At 42.4% G+C, this 19,559-nt stretch overlaps 3 protein-coding genes across 4 annotated transcripts; 2 read left to right on the top strand and 1 right to left on the bottom strand.

Annotated features, from left to right (window-relative positions):
- Positions 1 to 373: 373 nt before the first annotated feature.
- RB195_002998 (uncharacterized protein) lies at positions 374 to 14,399 on the top strand (the record flags this gene model as incomplete). Of its 2 annotated transcripts, XM_064200487.1 has the most annotated exons (16): positions 374 to 552; positions 618 to 752; positions 2,487 to 2,586; positions 2,649 to 2,721; positions 3,001 to 3,061; positions 3,833 to 3,929; positions 4,057 to 4,138; positions 4,302 to 4,387; positions 5,711 to 5,773; positions 5,904 to 5,984; positions 8,277 to 8,419; positions 8,504 to 8,547; positions 10,005 to 10,077; positions 10,197 to 10,264; positions 10,317 to 10,390; positions 14,364 to 14,399. In XM_064200487.1, 16 exons carry the CDS (start codon positions 374 to 376, stop codon positions 14,397 to 14,399), a joined length of 1,395 nt encoding a protein of 464 aa, XP_064056368.1. The 2 variants fall into 2 exon arrangements, with proteins under 2 accessions (XP_064056368.1, XP_064056370.1); XM_064200488.1 differs by lacking the exons at positions 374 to 552; positions 618 to 752; positions 2,487 to 2,586; ... (6 more) ...; positions 10,317 to 10,390; positions 14,364 to 14,399 and having other exon boundaries at positions 2,982 to 3,061; positions 4,057 to 4,134; positions 8,277 to 8,423.
- Positions 11,213 to 11,521, bottom strand: RB195_002999 (uncharacterized protein; the record flags this gene model as incomplete). The annotated part of the gene is made up of 1 exon (XM_064200489.1): positions 11,213 to 11,521. One exon carries the CDS (start codon positions 11,519 to 11,521, stop codon positions 11,213 to 11,215), a length of 309 nt encoding a protein of 102 aa, XP_064056369.1.
- On the top strand, positions 11,789 to 17,766 carry RB195_002997 (uncharacterized protein; the record flags this gene model as incomplete). The annotated part of the gene is made up of 6 exons (XM_064200486.1): positions 11,789 to 11,878; positions 15,988 to 16,126; positions 16,179 to 16,267; positions 16,392 to 16,682; positions 16,763 to 16,846; positions 17,560 to 17,766. The coding sequence occupies 6 exons, from the start codon at positions 11,789 to 11,791 to the stop codon at positions 17,764 to 17,766; spliced, it is 900 nt and encodes a 299-aa protein (XP_064056367.1).
- Between the last annotated feature and the right edge of the window lie 1,793 nt (positions 17,767 to 19,559).

The raw sequence follows: 19,559 nt of genomic DNA, 5'->3' as shown, positions 1-19,559 counted from the left end.
TCCTGCGATGCCCGTCAATTCTTGCGTTATTAGAGATCTAGCGGAATTTTTATCCACACGAGAAGGTTCGATGAGCTTTTCACTACCCTATTCATCGAGAGAATCTTTGTAGAGGCAGGAAAGGTTAGCCTCAACTCAGCCACTCCAGGGTTTCTTTATTTTCTTCACTCGTTACTCTTTTTTTCGCATGAATCAAATCACTAATTTAAAACAAGATCTTATATTGCTACAAGTCCTTTCAAGGTACGTTTATCTCTCAAAATTTCTACTGCAGAGGTGAGGAGGTACACATTAAAATTCTTTTTTTTTTCATTTTTAGATGTGCAGCCACAGTGTTGAAAAAAAGGATTATTTACAGACGGCTCAATGAGGTATGACGATTTCCTATAACCGTGACGTCTCTTCGGTTTCGACACTTTCCTTCCTGAAACTGCTCCTCCGATGGCGTGGTTCTATATGGAAATCCGTGAAAACAGAATTTGCACTATGGATTATTTCGTACTATATTATATTTGCAGTTTATCGATATGCACTGACAGCTAGTCAACAAAGGCAACCACATATTTTTTTAAATCTACATTCTTTTTGACTAAATTTCTAATCCTGCCCAGTTTTAGAACATTCGAGAAGCTTGCTCGCAACTTCAATTCAAAGCTCGACTACATACCACTAACTTTTATGTTAGCTTTCTTTGTGAAAATCATTGCTGATCGATGGCGTAACATTTTCAATAATATGGGATGGATAGAGAAGTAAGAAATTGATGGTATTCCTTCAGTTATTGATTAAAACGACAGAATTTATGCGTGTTTGCGTGCGCAAAAGAGGCGGGGTAGGTGTCCTGTGATTGGCTCATTCGTTTACTCTCTCATCGACCCCCAGTATTTTAGATTAGTTCCTCTGAAAAATGAATGTTTCCGGGTTGAATGAGGAAACATTAAACTGAGATATATTCAATATTACTGGATGAGGGTGCCATGGGTGCTAAAGGGTCATTTACCGCAGCGCCCACCTCCTCTTTTTCTCTCACATGTACTACATCCAGACTTTAGTTTTGGTACGAAAAACGCATCTTATGTAGTTTGATTTTCAGCTACACAATCGCAGTAGCAGTTTCCGTCAACGTTTGGCTGCGCTCAAAAAATCAATAAGTTTAGTTTGATCGTTCAGGCACCATGCCATCCTTGTATAGTTCTTTTTTTTTCTTCTGTTGTTCTTTTATGACACTATCTAACTGGAATTTTGCATTGATATCCTCTTCTTCAAGTTCGTCCTATAGCTGATTCTTGTTCTTTCCTAGTGGTGGTTAGCCGTTCAAGAATAGCAAGGCTAGTGAGCACTTCCGCTTGAGGACCCCCAACCGTTCGCTCATCATCCCTGACGGACTCGTCCGTTCTGGATTAAAGGCATCACTCGACGAATCTGAGGTGGTACGGATTTCAGGTGGAGTATTCGTATACGGGATCGTAGATTATGGAGAGGGGGGTGATTCCGTCCATTTCTTCCTAATTGCCGTAAAAAATGGCCCCGAAGATACGGCGCGCTATTTTCTACATCGGATTCGATTGGAGCTCGCCAGCCGTGCGCACACGCTGCATCTTCCGGGTCGTTTTTTACGCCAATTAGCAAGAAATGGATGGCATCACCCACCTCTCCATAATCTACTATCTCGTGTAGGAATACTCCACCTGAAATCCGTACCACCTCAGATTCATGGAGCGATGTCTTAAAGCTGGTCACCCAAACCCTGGTAACCGTTTGTCTACTGTATCTTTCTGTCTTGGGAAAAGGATCTTGCGTGAGAATTTCTCACTTTCTGTAGCAGGAGAATAACCTATCACGCAAACCATCACACAATTGCAGTGTAGGGCCGAAGTTTCTAAAAAAAAATAAAACATATAAATATGTATAAAACTAAAACTTTGGCAAAATCCTAGTGAGCTCTGATGTTTCCTGTTTCTATTTCCTGTTTTGTGGCACATCTATGCGTGTTCGCAAATAAATAAATAGCTGTTCTCACTACCAAGGATCTGATTCGTACTAGCTATCCTTGAGAAATTCTTATCAAGCTATTCACCTTTAAAGGATAAAGGATTAAGTTTCTGGCGTTAATCGAACCGCTTGGGATGCGCCCCCCCCCCGTTCACTTCAGCTCAGAATTCTTTGAGGTGCAGGAACGTGTAACTGACCTATGCAATGACTTGCAGTGGCTAGCCGATGTGTCAGGCCAGTGTTTTTATCCTCCCAGGCACGTCCGATACCAATTTATCCACCCCGGAGGGATGAAGGGCATGGTGAGCACTAGGGCGGATTCGAACCTCCGATCGATCGTGCAGGAAGCGGAACCTCTAACTGCTGCACCACACCCGCCCTATTCACTTTTACACCTGACAAAGTTCGACACAGTAGCAAAATTCAGCTTCTGTATGAGAGCTCCTAGTCTGATAGAAGTACTCCTAAAGATTGACCTATTCGTGTGGATTCAGCTGTGCACTCTCGCTTACTGCAGTTTTGAAAAGCGAAACCAACGATGTCGAGGTTCGACTCATGCGCAGATCCGTAATCCGATATTTGATTCTTTCTCAGGTTTGTACACAACTGATTTGACTGAAGTGGATTTCTTTACCTTATAATTATCCGATCTACAGATACTCACTTTTCGTGATATCTCTATGCAAGTGAGACGAAGATTTCCTCATCTGTCCACTATTGTACAATCAGGTAGGGATGAATTTTTACTCATCACTATCTTTTCCTTAAATAACTAACTGAAATAACAACATAACATTAGTTTGTTAGTTTGACTAAAAGTACAGCGTAATTTTCAAAAATGCTGATGAAATGCTTGATTTCCAACGTTGATTTTCAACGCGAAAATTGTACTGTGATTATTTTTGCTAAAAAAATTTAAATCAGAAAAAGACAAAATTTTGTTGCTTCTAAACTGATTGGATTTCGGAATTTTGTAGAAAGATTCAACTATGAAAATCACTCGTTTAGGGTTTATGATGGACCATGAGATGGAAATGCTTGAATCCGTGAAAGTAGCAAAATTCAACAGGTGAGTCTCTTGCAATTAGTTATCATTTACCTCAGAATGTTCGCTTTGTCACTATAATGGAATTTATTCTTGAAAAAATTCGGAAGTTGGTCCTTGATAGATGTTGTGTGAGGACCTTAAAAATTTTGTGTGAACTGCTTTGGAAAGGTTTCTATCGCCACATGATAACAGTTCCCTTCCGATTTATATCTGCTGACGATTCTGAACTAAAAACTCTTATAAGTGTGATAGCTGCTTTAAAAAAATATCAATTTTGCTGAAAGATTCTCCTTTGAGATGATTTATTGGAGAAAAATTCGGACTACATAATCTCAGCTGCAAGGAATTTGCTATATTTTCCGCCCCTATTTGTTTATTTACTTACTACTTAATTTATTTGTTTATTCATATGTTCTAAAAATACAAAAAACCAACAGGAGGAACTCAGACGGAAATATTCGTTATGATAAGGTAACGAGAAAGAAAATGGTGAAGGTAACATGCCAAAAATCAAAATTTCTGTCCATACTCGAAAATTTCTTGATTTCTACTGAGATTTCACCAACTCAGAAACCCATAGATTTTCTGGAATGGTTTTTTCTCCTTCTTTCTTCATTTATCGCTGGACTAGGTCGTCCGAGAACTTCATTGCTCTTTCCTAACATCTGAGGTAGGAAGTAGGAAGGAAAGATTTTTCAACATCTCGAGAAAGTATGCAAAGAGATAATCAAAAATCGGACAAGGATACAGAAGAAAAAACTGATTTTCTTCTTTAATGTCGAAGTATTTTAGGTACTGGGTACCGGTGAACTGGGCGTTGAGTATCGTTTCTAAGGCTTACCGTAAAGGTTACATTGACAATGCTCCTTCACTCTCCTTAGCTATTAAGGTACTATTTCTTTCCACATATCAACTTTTTCCAGTTCGGAGCGACCGTCGATCGCGGTCAGCGGAAACCCGGTTTCGATTATTCTCTGAGGAAATTCCATGCCTTCTGAAAAATCATGTGATTGCAGGAGATCAATCAATTTCGTACCTCTCTAGCCGTGCTGTGTAACTACGATTGGGTCCCTGTACCTATTGCATATCCTCAAGTAGGTAATGATTTTCTTTTTGTGAACTCGTATTTTGGCTGAGAGAAATCATTTTCTGTTATAAATTAACGGTTGTCCTAGAAATTATTGTAAGTCCAAATTGTCAGGCTACAATTTTTTTCCACAAAAATCATTTTCTGATATTTTTATCTTCATTTTTCAGGTAGTATTCTTGGCTGTACGCTCTTATTTCATTCTTTGTTTGATTTCGCGTCAATACCTCATTGGAGAAGCAGCGCCAAATCAACCGACGGTGGGGTCACAGAGTTATCAAAAAAATCTCATCGACCTTTGAAAAAAATTGTTGTTTCAGTTAAAGACAGAAAGACAGTGGATGACAAAACTGACATAGCCAAAAATGTAGGGGAAAATGTAGAGTTTGGGGTGTAGATTAGCGTCATGAGTGTGGCTCCTCTCAATTCCCCCTAATCGTCCTGGAAAATAGTGTGGATAGCTCTGTACTTTCCTACGAGGTATGTAAAAACCCTCTACCCTTCTGCACACGCTGAATCCACGAGCGAGCGATTAAAAATCAAGGGTCAGGGAATCGGGGAAATTTCACAGCTGGGATTGCTGCGCCGATTAATACACCCAACATCCTTCGACATCTTGAACAGATATCTTGAACATTTACACTACATATTCGGAAAAGTATTGGATATCTTGAACAGATATCCCTACTTTTCCGAATATGTAGTGTAAATGGTCTTCTTACTGGCCCGTGCTCTGCATTTTAACGTTGATTCCCTATTGAAGTCGGGAGGCCAAGAACCTGATGAAAGTCACTTTCGCTTCGTAATTGTAACCTGGTCTGAGTGTTTGTAGGCCGTCCTTCGATCAACACACTCAAAACTGAAGCTGCAGGAATAGAACACGTCAATAAAAAATTATGCACAACCACTTTCCAAAGTGAAAAAAGGCGATGGAAAGTAATCTCTCTGAGATGACACCCTTCCCGCAGTCAGAACAGGAAGTAAGATAATCAGCGGCCGTTGATCTAAAACAATTGGAAAGGCTATAGCTGCAACTTGACTTTCATCGGGTAGGTGAACCACTGGCTACCTTGTCGCGATAAGGAAGGCCAGGATGCGGGGCACGGAGCCGGTTAGCAGAGTAGTGACCAAGAATTGCCTTCAATCTTCAGAAACGTAGAACATGCCTGTTCAAGATGTCACGCTCTCTTCGACATCAAATCTGCGGCGTTGCAATGGCGGTGAAACAGCGGCCGGAAGGACAAAAGTATGGTAACGCCTCTGCAAACAAACCTATGTGAAGATTGCATTTATGTCATCTTGTTATTATTATTGGCCTAACGTTTCGATAAACTCGTCTTTATCATAGGCCTGCGTATCGGAGCTTGGTAAGGAAAGAGGAGGAGTTTGATGGGATATGCATTGCAACAAAAACATCCAACAATTTTCACACCTTTGATAAAGAAGAGTTCGTCGAAAAATTAGGCCAATAATAAAGTTTCATCAAAACCTCGTTGGCATAATAAGAAAACATAAAAACAGTTCCCAAATACGGAGGTTTCAAGAAGAAAGCGCTTAGAGATCTTGTGAAGATCATGTTTCAGATAGATCTATACGTGCCGTTCATGACGATTCTCCAATTTATCTTCTTTGTTGCATGGATGAAGGTGAGCTAAATATGTCTACAAATGAAAACGTATCTTGTAAAACTTTATGACATATAGACACAGTTTTTTCTTCTCTAGAGAGGCATATCATGAAGCAAAATGCAAGGAGAAATATTATTTTAATTTACAGGTGGCCGAGGCACTATTGAACCCATTGGGAGAAGACGACGATGATTTTGAGTGCAACTTCCTTATCGACCGAAACATTGCAGTATGTATTTTTTTATTTTTAGATTTTGCTTCTTCGCTCGACATGAGACCAGCCTATCCCCTTTCTCCAGCTCTTGTGCAGACTAGCGCTAAAGCTAATTGATCACATCTTTAATTTCTTTTGCAACTAATGACTGAGACAACAATAAAAAGGAAACAATCCAAAGCTAGTATCTTTTGCTGTACATTCTTGAAATCATGGCTGGCCGTAAACGTAGGCCAAAAGTAAGTAGCATGAGGTTTTCTTACGACTGCCTGTCTTCTTGTTGCGATTCGGGGCTCAGTCTCGTAGTAAGGGGTTCTCTCCAGATGATCATTGTACCTCAGCCCTCTCTCTATCTATGCTACAAAGGTGCTTCCGGTCTCCGGCCTTTGGCCGCCGGTCTTCCATGAACCCTTCTCCTGTGACTGTATTGTAGCATTGCATGTTTGTTATCTTCTCCATTACTACGCACTACGACATTTTGAGATAGATGGAAATTCATATGGAAATTACTCAAGGGGGAAAAGTGTATTACATGGATCATGCTATGTAGCGCCAAATCATGCAGCAACAGCGCGGCTCCCCTGCTACATTGTGGTCCAATCGATCTTCCTCAAACTACTGTACTTTCTCAGCACGAGTTGTACACGTGCACAATATATCTAGCTATCAACGATACACAAAGTAACACCACTGCATGCGCAAGTGGACACAAAGTCAATATTGTATGCCAAACAAACTGAGCAAACTGTATAACGAAATCATAAGGAGAGGAAAACAGACAGAAGTGGGCTAAGCGGCAGAAGGCAGCTCATGCGCCAGCTCGCTGGTAAGAGCGCGTGCATTTGGCTGCCGGGAGCGGGTAAGCAATGCTTCCGGGCAACCCTTGATCGAAAGGAGCGTGCGATTCACGACGCTTCTAATTTAAGCTGTAGGAAGCGTGAAATTGTCCGCTTAGTAGGAAAGCGTTGATGCCAGAACGCTACTAACGTCTTTTTTTCTCTTCTTTTGTTGAATCAATTATACATACAATATTAGGGATGAGCGTTGATAACGGTGCACAGTGCATCTCGGAGCGCATCGTCGGCCAACGTAATTTGTTCTTGTATTGTCATAAAATGGTGATTTTTGTACAACATTCATAATTAAATTCTTTTCTTCGAGAGTTCTCCAAAAATTGGCATATCTTTGAGAAAGGAGCAAAATGAGGCCACATATTAGCCAAAAGTGAATAATTTTCAACCAACATAATCTGATGTTATAGCCGAAAAAACGTTGAGGGACTAAACATTCACATTTCAACAGAACATTAAATGATTGCTCGAAGCCACCACGTGAAATTTTCGGTCGTTTTTTAAATCCATTTGTGCGATTTTGATTATTGTGCAAAATTGTGGGTTGTCTTCGCTTTGAACTTTAGCTTTATTGCAAGAACAGAATTTATCAAAACAGCCATCAAAATTGCGTTTAAGCACGACTGTGCTTGAATTTTGTGAAATTTTTATTATATGTGGACAGATGGACTTTTTTTTGTCACACTTTGTTCTCTTATTACATGTTAAATTCAGCATGCCACGAATTTGACGTGGTGAAGGAATCAGCGGGAAAACTATAGATGGGGTAGTAGATTCCGAAATCCAGTGGTTCTGCTCATCTCTTCCTAAGCGTTGTAAAAACCGTATGAAAGACGGTTGTTGAGGGGATCGGAACGTGTACTTAGAGGAGCGTTCTAATGTACCTCGTGGGAACTAAAGCGGTCCTCTCGCCGTTTTTCACGTCGATTGGGGAGAGATGAACTAACCCCCCTCTGTCCCTCCTCGGATCCCACAACCTAGAATTCCATCCGTTTCTTTTTCTCTACTCATTATCACCTCAGATTCGTGGTATGCTGGTTTAATAGCTAGCGACGTTGGTCGGCGGTCCTGCACTGCCACTCACCTTCGGTTTTCCAGTGTTCCTGCGTAGTACTGTAGCTTTCTTGAGATTTATTCTTCCGTAGGGAGTTGTATCGCTGCCAGAGTACTGTCTCAACAGAAGCACTAGTAGGACCGCTCAATTTCAAGAAGCTATACACTAGTGTGGGGATTCGACAATGAATTTGGTAGGAACTATAGCTTTAGCTATAGTTGGTTTTTCTATAGTTCCTACCAAATTATAGCTATAGTTAGGAACTATAGCTAACTATAGCTGCGTTCAAACTTTCGCGACGTTGCAAACTTCTGGGGGTCTATTGCAGGTCGTTTCTGAACCGAAAACGAAACCTTTCGATCTTCAGCACACTTCATAAGCTGTAGTGAAATGTTACTTTAGATAGGTATGGCCATAGTTGATGAAACTTCCGACAAATATCCAAAAATGGAAATGGACATGCTGTCGGACCAAGATCTCATGTACACGAACTACGAGAAATACGATATTGATCATGCACTCGTTGGATCGGTGTCTAACGTGAAGTGAGTATGTCCTCGTAAAGAGTATGTAGTGGAGAATAAGAAAAAAAAAGCTAGAAAATACGAGACTTATGAAATTTACTCTAGTCTTGCCGTCACTCCGACCGATGTTTCGAGCCGACAAGGATCTCGTAAGTCTATTGTTTTCTTTGTTTTATTGTTGCGAAAATTACTAAGTAATATGTCCCATCCAACCCAACAATTATGCCACTAATGACGACCCTATGGATTTATTGTAACATAACTTACTGATTGTTCTTTTTGCTAAAACTTCTCAACGCGTTCTGCAAGTATACGAATGTGCTCGCACTTCTGTTGCACAAGCCAACCGCGATGTTTGTGTGACTTGCGGCGCCTCTGTTTCTGCATGACGCAAGCGTAATGAGCGTCAAACGGAAACAGTGCATAACTCCTACTTGCGGTAAGTGTGCTGTGTTCAACCGAACCAACACATCTACTGTTACCTCCAATTCTAGGAAAACTTCTCTATGGACCATTTTTTTCCTTGATCAATGATCTTTTTCTCGTACAAAAGGGAAAAATCTACGGTAGCAGATACTTTTAAGGAAGTCGAACCAAAAACATAACCCCCTACTACCGACTTTAGTTAAACTCAAAACAACTTGTTGCCTTCATAATGCTAAATTCCTGCTCAACTCCACTCTCGGAAGGGGAGGAGGGAAGAAATCAGCAACTAATTGCTCTGCTGCGATACAATTCAATTGTCCACGGGTGGCTCTGAGTGCTTGGCAAACAGCCAGTTGAATTCGTTGACGACAGTGCACGTTTTTGCGTGTTTGGCACATGGGACACGCGCGTTTAAGGAGGCCGCGCTCTCCCACGGTTACCACATTTTCGTGAGTATAAATTTTTCGATTTGGTGGAAACTACAGAAAATGATTTCATCTTCAATGATTCGTTAGTGCAACTTGAAGATAGGTAGTGTGATTCGAGAAATAATGGGATATTGTTGGTGACAGATAATGAGAGTGAACAGATGAACATTAAGCGAAGCAGAAAGTCGTGATGACTGGAAATCTTCTAAGCAGTTTGGCCCACATTATCAGTCGCACTGAAGTCAGAAACCAATCTATTTTCGCGAGCTATATTTGGACAAGGAAATGCTATCACTAATTGTCGAAGAAACAAATAAACAGAGCAAGGAAGAGGATCCTGAAATTAACGACACAGCTGAAATCAAAAACTTTATCCCATTATTTGTGGTGAATGCGAGAGCTATTTCTTATTGAATGGATTCTAAAGAATGTACAAAAATTTTGATTTGTAATACACACGCTTGAATTTGTTGCGTGATAATATTCGAGGATAACAAACCGGTTAAGTGCAAAAAAAAACTTTCGAAAACTGGGATTTCATGAAAAATAACCATTGGAAAGCATGCGGCAGCAGCGTTGAGCCGCATTGCCCCACGCGACCAAAAAAGCGCGGCTCAACGTTGAGCCGTGTTATCAATAGAGCGTTAAAATACTACGGACGCAGCCGCGTACGCAATGCATAAATCACACTATTTTGGTCGGGCCATGCTAAAAAGACGTTTTCGAAGAAAATCACTACAAGTTTATTTCAGTCGCATCGCAATCACCGCAATCGAAAAGATCTTCAATCAGATGTATGCTGACGCCTCCCCTCGAAGGAAGCAGGTATATTATACATAATATGGGAATAATACAGGATATAAAACTCCTTCATTTTTTACGAATTCCTGAAATATTCCTGTACAATGAAATCGCAATAATTGATGTTGAGTTGAAATATTTAGTGCAAACAAAATTGCACCTGCCTCTATACCAGCGGATACATCAAGTCCACTGACATCAAATAACCCAGGTGAAAAAATGCAGATCAACGTCAAATTAATTGAGTAATTTACACGATTTAGTATACTCTTCAACTAGAAGAAAGCAATTTGCGGCTTCACTAAAACCGGTTAGTGAAGAAACAATAAACTCGCAGGTAAGGACGAAACTAAGACAGACCTTTGACCAGTCTTTGCTTTTTAATCTGTGCTGCTGTTAAATGTTTGATTCAAAAATTTTGAGAGAAGTTAGTAGTGCAAATTAATTTTCCAAATAGGTGGTTTTACTTCGGAAATTCTCCTCATTATTAGAGCTTGGAGTTAGTTGAACCATTTTTTAATAAGACATCACACTCATTAGCCGGGGGGCAGCGCCAGCATTCCAAGAAACTTCTAGACTGAAGGTACGGATAAGAATAGAATGACGACCTGTACATACTGCGCAGAGACATAAATGCACGTTCTCTGCATATAAAGTCACCACTGAGGATCCGATGATGCAAACCAAGATGACCAAGTGGCACGGATCACCGTCGGGTTATGTTGTAGTCGAAGGTTGATGGAAATTCCTTACAATGCATGAGAACGTAGTTTCCTTACACTCTATTCTGGGCAGCCTCTAGAACATTCTATGAGGTCTCGCTATGGCGGGCTTTGAGAATTTAAATGCCTATGACAATCATTGAGGGAATCTCCCATTACAGCACAGCAATCGATACGGGTGTCTGCAATCTTCCTATAGAACCTCCCGTCCCTCTTTTTAAGTTATCAGAGACATGTCTTCTTTGTCGGGTCCATGTGAATCGAACGGGAGAGCATCATATTCCAGATTCGATTCATTGCAGAAAGGTCGGTGGTTGCAGCGACGATAATGAAGGTATTGATGGCGCATCCTTGAGTATTTTAGATGCAAAGGTTAGCAGTGCCAAATCGAACACCAGCAACTGCTTGGCAATTGTTGTGGCGTCCTGCGGTCGTAGCTAGGTTGATGCGTCGAGTCCATAGTAGGACTCCACAGTGCAGGAAATACCGAGTTTCCGATGTGCTGGATGACGATGTTCATTTATTCTTTGTACCACGATAGTCATTTGTCTAGGCAGGGTCGTCGACTTCAATGTGGTTTCGGTGCTGAATAACTGCGCTTCTATGCCGGTGTCACCTGGTCCGTAGGCTGGGATCGACAGGTAAGGTAAGCGATTGTCCGTTACAATTGTCTTAGGGTTCCCAATTTGTGCGAAGATCTTCTTCATTACGGTGATAACTGCACAACACACCGAAGTAGAGCTCATCTGGGCTATTTTAGGCAACTTTGGCTTCCGACGGTGATTCTTGACCGGCGATGACTTCGGTGACGATTCCCTGAATGTCGGTGTTTAGTGTCGGTCAGTAGGCATAGCAGCGAGCTATTATTATCATCTTTGTTTGTCTCAGAGCCTTGTAAAGTGATGAGAGCACACGGTGTTAAAAGTCACTTCGGTTGTTAGTGTGTTCCGACAACAACAGTAGTGTCAAAATGAAGAGCTGGGCTCGATATTGGGCTGTTTGGTACGTAACGTATGGTGCGTACATGGTATGTTTGTGATCATTTAGTTGAGAAGAGGATCAGCGGTTGTGGAGGTCCTGCTGGTTTCGGAGGAGACAAGAAGGTGATTGCAATCACCCTCGAATTTGACATAGAGCTTGGCATCGACAATACCTAGTCTTCTGGCTCCAACGAATCTGATGCGATACGTCGTGATAACGCATCCACTTGTCCGAACTCCTTAGGGATGACGTACCAGATAGGGAACTTGTGATTGAGTAGCGTTGTGCTTCATCGCTGAAGATTGTTGGGACTGCTGCAGACTGACATCAGTTTCTTGCTCTTGATGATAGAGAGAAGTGGGTTGTAATCGATCTTCAGCACGAATTGACCTAATTGGAGAAAACGGTCAACTCCTGCACGGCAAATGAGAGCGAGAGATTCCTTCTCAATTCGACCAAAGTTTTTTTGAGCAAGGGTCAATAAACTGCTTGCATAATAGACTTCTTCGTTCATGAAAGCGATGAAATAAGATTGCTCCGATCCTATAGTTAAAACCGTTTGTTGCAAAGATGGTTAATAGGGATCGAAGTCGAAGACCCGACCTGACTGTTGGCTTGATGCGATCCAAAGAAAACTGCCACTTCGGTATTCGTTTGTAGACGACATCTCTTTTGGTAAGATCGTGCAGTGAAGGGCGCAGATTGTGTAGATTCTTCTCGAATGTATCTTAGAACTTGATAAGACCAAAGAGGCCTCCCTTTCAACAGGTAGCGTTTTTCCGGCCTCGATTTTTCAAGATCGTCCATGATATTTCATCACAAACCGTAATTGTAGTCTACGGATAACACCATTTCTTTAGGCGAACACAAAATCCGTAGTCTTGGTTTCTCTGAAAGATGGCTTTGAAATGTGTGTTGTGCTTGTCGATAGTTCTGCCAGTGTGTCGTTAAGATAGGCAACGGGTCCATCAAATTCAGTAACGAGAGCGTCGATTTGATGGTGGAATATGCTAGGTGCAACCTTCACACAAAAATGTAGACGACTGGAAGGATAGGGTCCTCGGTGAGTGTTGATAGTCACCGGTGGTCGTGAATCTTCATTCATTTCTATCTGGAGATCCATTTTCGGCGAGGTCGAGCTGAGATCTCCATCCAGCTTGGAAAAGATGTCATTAGATGTCGGGAGAGTGTGTTGTTGCGTTCGAGTGCATCGTTCAGTTCAGTTGAGAAGTCAGCGCGGAGTAGTGCAGATCCATGACTCGGAAGTCCGATTCGCGATCAACGAAGTAATATACCAGTTTTACACATATGAGTTAGAAAGTGATCATGGAGAACAACAAGATCCCTCAGTTGAACAGGAGGAAACGAACGGTTTAGGAGTATTCTAAAATGAAGAAAATGTAGTGAAGAAATTGAAGTATTGGAGCATCTTGTACTTGCTTCGGAGTTCTATCAGATGTCAATCTGGATCAGAGAAGCTGTTGAATTTGTGAAATAAAGTAAAATGAAATGGTCTGGACACGCGATACGCTTCAAGGGCAATCGATAGACTATAGCCAGTGCGTGAGTGACTGAAACCTGCACGACACCAAACACACTACGAGGAGACTAGCGACTGTTCTGATCTCTTCACGGAGCGTCAGAAGGGAAGCCACTAGACAACACTTGCAACTCTTGCTGTAATAACAAATAGAAGTATAACTGGCGCCCAACTGAGCAAATCGAGCCCCTGGGGGAGTAAAAGTGACACAGGTAGAACGAGAACAAAGCGATGGGACCTAGAAGTAGTATCCACAAATGTTTTCACTGACATGACTGCGATGCGCCCGCCTAAACCGTACGTGTGGCAGAAACCCTCTCTCTGCACACTCCTCTACTCCGATTGAATTCGTGCCGCAGTCGTCAACAAAGTGAAGTACTGTTTCCTATGCAATATTTCAGCTCTCATTATGAGACTTGCTTTTTCGAAGAGAACAAGGCCAGTGCCTGTGTTTTTTCTAAGCGGACCACCACGACGCGCGTTCCGTTAGGACAAAATCGAGAGCTACAGTCAATTCCAAGCGACCTGAAAGCTGCTCAGCGTTACGATCGAAGCGGAGCGGTAGTGCTAGCGGTAACGATTTGATTAGAATCCTTGCTTGTTCCATTCAGTTCCACTGGACCACAAAAGATGTCACAACATCACACAGATTGCTGGTCTAAAAAAAGAAGTTGGAACTTATCTTGTAGTTTATGGTCTTTTGAATTTAAAGCCTTGTTAACAATGATACCTGAGAGCCTGTGTGTGAATTGACGCGTTACCCTTGCCAACATACAATCAGTTCAAAATGACATGAAGCACCATGCAGTTGGGCAAACAGCGCGGTGATAGGGACGCGTAACCGGCACGTGGGACCGTCGCAATCTGCAGTGATGGACGGTGTCAGTAAAGGTCCCTTTCAATCCTAACCGCTGCGCTACAACCCGCCGCTTTGATCCCTGCTGCTCACGCTACTGCACAGAACTTCACTTCTTTTTGACCGTACTGTAAGCAGTAGGTGCTGTACTTTGAACATCCATTTGAACAAAGATTAGAAGCTACAGCGATACTAGTCTGGATTTTTTCAGGACTCAACAGACGGGTTTGTTGTAGTTAAGCTCTAATCCAGTGGGTCAATGTCAAGGACCAATGTTGTTTCTTTCGATTATATCATGTTTCATTTTTTGAATGTGATGTTTCAAAACGGTGATTTGCTTTCAGTACATTAATAAATAATTATAATAATAACTTATTCATTGTTGGAACCTGAGTTAAATGTTTTAGAAGTGTTTTCTCGTTCTTCTTTGTTCGTAATTATAGATGTCACCTTCTGCACTTGTTTGTGCTAAGGCTAAGTGTTTTCACATCCGACGGAGCAGAGGTTAGAAGGACTGCCTATTAGACAGAAAAGTGATTAGGTTGGTATTTAATTGTCGCTGTCGCCTTGACAAACAGAATGCCAATGGTTACAATTTTTTTGAGGAAACTGTAGTCCGAATCACCGAAAAAGGCGGATTTTGCAAGCAGTAGCGCGAGCCAGGAAATAAGAGCAATAGCTTGTGACATATGCAATATGCTGAGCTCAGACCTCTGCTAAGCAACATGCGGTCGGATGTGAGAATTGAAACTAGACGCAGGCGAAAGAACTATGGAGTCGCAAATTCATACGCCCAGATTTTCGCCAGAATTTATGCTTGTTAGGTCATAAATTCGAACGCCCTTCGGTCGTAAATGATGGGGAGGGATATTCCACAATCACAGGACTTCTTGCGCGTTATTCGATGATTACAAAAAGAGAAAAAAACAACTTTCACCTCCCACCTCTCTCTGTCCCTCTATCGATCACTTCGAGAAGTCGGGAAGAAACAAGATCCATTGCAGGCCATCACTGCAGCCAACAAATGGGCGAAGCAAACAGAAAAAGAATCTTTCTTGTCAATGTCAATGTCTTGTCAAGTCTATTGAAATTTTACGTATCTCTGATGACCGAAAATTCAGTAACACATGTAAGCAGTTTTTAGAAGGAGCCATCTATAAACTCGGAATGTGCAGTCACACAGTTTTTTTTGGAGCTTCCGCTAAAACAATAAAGGAGTATTTCTGTTTGGAGAGTAAATCAATAGGCTGTGAATGGTGTCTGAAAATACAAGAATACAATGATGCAGTTAATTAAATAGTTATTATCACCATCTTCATTTTCTCTTCTTCATCAAATCACCTTCGGTAAGCTTGACTCGAAGAACGGCTGCAATGCGTCCTTCAGTTTTCCTCCAGCTTACATTACATAGTGAGATAATCAATGCAATAATAAGGACGCCTACAAGAAGGCTGCAAGCAGCTTTAATAAGAAATATAACTGTCTCCAAAACACTACCAAAATACTTGAGATATCATAGTGAAACTACTGAAAAATTACTTGCCAATAACACTTCCAGTAGGGACATTCCTTTGCCTCTCATCCGGCAATGTACGTATTACTTCACCAGAAAACTTATTTATTAACAACCTAAGGAAATAGTTCGCTTAGAGGTCCAACTACAACCTATTCAAGACATAGTCGCGCATCTAGAAGAAACTAACTCCACAGGATGGACGAAGGAAAAATAAAGATCAACAAAGGAAAGAAATAGGCAACAGGGCTAATGTGAGAAAACAGCCTACGATTCACCACCGTCCTAGCAAAATCGCAAGGTGGCTCCCTGATCCATTTAGGTTGAGCGAAGACCTGTGGTGAAAGCTAGGCTCGCCGTGGCAGGGCTGCTTAGTCAGGGAAAAAGTCTTTTTTTCACTCCAGCATACCTGCTGCCTCAGTACCCTGCACACTGGGCCCTTTCATCTCAGACGTCGGAAGGTATGGCGATCAAATCTCACGTTGCTCAGGACGTCCTTGATTCTCGATCAAGGCTACTCGCCATCAAGACTGTCTCTGTGTGATTACAACGCGAGAACGGTATCCACAGGCGCTGACAAGCTTGCTCTTCTCCGAACTGCCGTAAGACCGTGTCAAATTCCACGTGATTACTCTGCAAGAGACCACGAGCTGGAGTGACGTACGATATAAATGAATGGTGGTACACTCGTCATTCGTGGAGAGAAGGTTCCGTCGCGAAATGTAGGCGGTGTTGGTTTTGTTGTGCGCTGATCTGCCGTCCATCTTGTCGATTCTCACGAGATCCTGTCACCTCGGCAATTCCTCACCTCCGTCCTCTGAGCCAAAAACCCATAGCATCTTTAACTGCTACTCACCAACATCAGCAGCTGATGGGTTCGAATTGGAAGCGTTTTACGAGGAGCTGGAGGAAGTGATCCGCAACGAGAAATTCTTCCATGAATTCCTTGTTAGAGACTTCAACGCAAAACTAGGAAAGGCTACAGAAGAGGAATACAAGATCGGAAGATTTGGATTAGTATAATGGATCTATATTAGTAATCGTCTTGCAGGAGTGTTCTCCACCGCTCGCCTCTATCATGGGAATTGTCTTTTCAGGAAGAAAGATCATTGTCGGTGGACATGGGAATCGCCCTCTACTGCAACTCGCGCGGAGATCGACTACATACTCACCAACAGGAGGTGATGTCTGCTTGACATCTCGGTAGTACCATGCTCTTGCAGTGGTTCTGATCACCGCCCCCTTCGTGCGAAAATACTAAGACTAAGCCACACGATGGAAAAGAACATCTGCTAAAGAACATCTCGGCAACGAAGCAGAAGTTTACGACGATTACACTCTCGAGGACTCCTTGTCCCAAAGTGACTGGCACATCGAGGAGGATCTGAATATGGACTACGAGGTGCTCTCAGAGAACTGCGACCCTGTGCTGAACGTGCCTTGAAGCTGCACACGACAAACTTTGGTCGAATTTCGAAGACCTCTAAGGAACTGTTGGAAAGAAGGAGGGTTTTGAGGCCTGATCCGAATGCATTGCACATTGAAAGTAGGTTAGTAAGATTAGCAGCAAACACTAGCAGCAGAAAAGCGTTGCAGGAGGATCTTTCAAAATGCAGACAAAAGAAGATTCTTTAAGCAGAACAAAGAATGTGTTTAAAGAAGTGCCGCAAGAATCTTCGCGAAAATAATATTCCGCTAGCAGCCTTGCTGAGCGAAGATGGGAATCTCTTTTCGTCGTGCCTGCCTTCAGAAAGAGAGGACCCCAGACCAGTAGACTAGCCGTTCTTATCCATAAGAAAGGTGACCGAGAGGACCTTCGGAACTACCGTCCGATATCCTTGCTGAGCGTGTTACACAAAGTATTCACTAAGATCATACTCGCGTGTACATCTAGACGCTGGGTGAAGCGCAGCCTTGCGAACAAGCTGGATTCCGTCAGAAGTTCAGCTGCTTGGACCACGTCCAGACCGTGTCGAGGGTCATAGAAGTTTGCCGTGAATACTGCCTACTCTTTGTTCTAGCATTCGTCGACTATGAAAAAGCCTTCGACAGCGTAGAATCGAATGCAATACAATCGGTCGACCAAGACGTGGACGCGTAGTATGTGAGGACACTAGCCAATTGCTACGATTGATGCACAAACAGGATACAACTTTTTCACCTCCCCTCACCGTACCCGTTGGAAAGAGGGTACGACAAGGCGGTACCATATCGCCACAGCTGTTCATGCTTGCATAGCAATGGATAATGAAATCACTTTCTTGGGAAGAAATGGGCATACGTGTTGATGGAGGATTTCTCTCGAACCTTCGTTTCGCGGACGACATCGTTCTCTTTCCGAGCAGTACCAATGAAGCAGAAACGATGCTCAACCAACTGAACGAAGTAGGAAAGAAAATAGGACTGCGAATAAACAGAAAGAAGACACATTTCATAAAGAACCACAAAAAGAAAAACGCTTGAAGAAATAAAAGGATAAGAGTAGTGTGAACAGCATTCGCACCCGTTATAGAAGCTACAGACCAAATGACGGACCAAGATATCCGTGCCTATCTGTTTGAGTCGACAGTTCTTCCAGCGCTCTGTTACGCAGCTGAGACGTGGACAGACACCGCTGTCAGGTCTATGAAGCTGCTCACTATCCACAGAGCCCTTGCGAGATGTCTTCTAAAGTTTAAACGGCGCACACAACACCTAGCCACTCTTCACAGCTCCGGCTTGCGCGTGCCTTCTTTGCGAACCAGCAATAGAGGAAGACCGCCGACGAGATGGGGTGAATGGACCAGCTGAGAGCTCAGTTGGGTACGGCTCAGGACCTCGTCAAATTTGACAACATCTTGGATGACAATGGCGAGGAAATGAAACGAGTGGAAAAGATGCCAGGGATTGTACGTCCAGTGAAGACGGGCCATCTAAGTATCTAAGTAAGCATTGAATGCACGTAAGATATTGCAATAGTTTGTAAAAGTTCCGATTTCTTTGTTTTACACAAATAAAACACTTTTTGTTGCCATTTCTGGGATTTCGTGACACCTCATCCACTTCGAGATCAGAAATGTGCACACATAAAATCACACACCCTTGAAATTGTTATATATTGAAGTTATCTCAATACTTAGGTGAATTGATCATGTGAAATGCATATGAAATTAAAGTTTGGTTTGGCGCAGAACATTAAGTGCGAGCCACCCACGATGACAAAGGCAGCAAAAAGGACAAGCGAGCCGGCGCAAGAGCCAAGAGGCGAGGGCGACACCAGCTGAGATCGACACCCTTGCGTTCCTCTAGCTTGACTGAAGTACCGAAGGGCGGAGCTGACTGAGTGACGTCATGAACTCAGGATTCATGACACTGGTGGTCTGGTACAAAGTCCACTTCCATACCGCGCAGGATATGTATTTGAGATGGACGGCTAGTACGCCTATTCAGAGTTCTACCTTACGTATTACTTACCATAAGATCCCGCTTGTCACTTCGCAATTCAGCTATATATAATACGTTTGCAAACGTACGAAAACTTTTCGACCAGCTTAATACATCCGTGTTGTTTGTTTCCTTCACGACTCTTCGATCACCTTTCTCTGTTCCCAATCTGTGAATTCTTCTCTGCTAGTTAACAAACGGAGGAAGCTTAGTCGGGCAGATTTGAATATCAACATGAATACTTGACAAGATCATTAGACAACAACTGAACGCAATCGGTAATGAAAAAGTTGTGGAGTTTTCTGAAATTACAGTAACGTTTCTCCTTTGGTAGCTCTCTCAGATCTATTATGACTTTTTCTCCCAATTACGAGATTATCTCACTTCAAAGTAGAACAGGTTATGAATAATTGCCAATAATTGCCTAAGACTGTCCATTGCAACACTCATATAGCCCATTTTCAGGCTTGA

Source organism: Necator americanus, chromosome IV (genome assembly GCF_031761385.1).
Source record: "Necator americanus strain Aroian chromosome IV, whole genome shotgun sequence".
Classification (NCBI taxonomy): Eukaryota; Metazoa; Nematoda; class Chromadorea; order Rhabditida; family Ancylostomatidae; genus Necator; species Necator americanus.
Note: the sequence above shows the minus strand (reverse complement) of the source record. Positions and strands in the feature narration are given on the sequence as shown.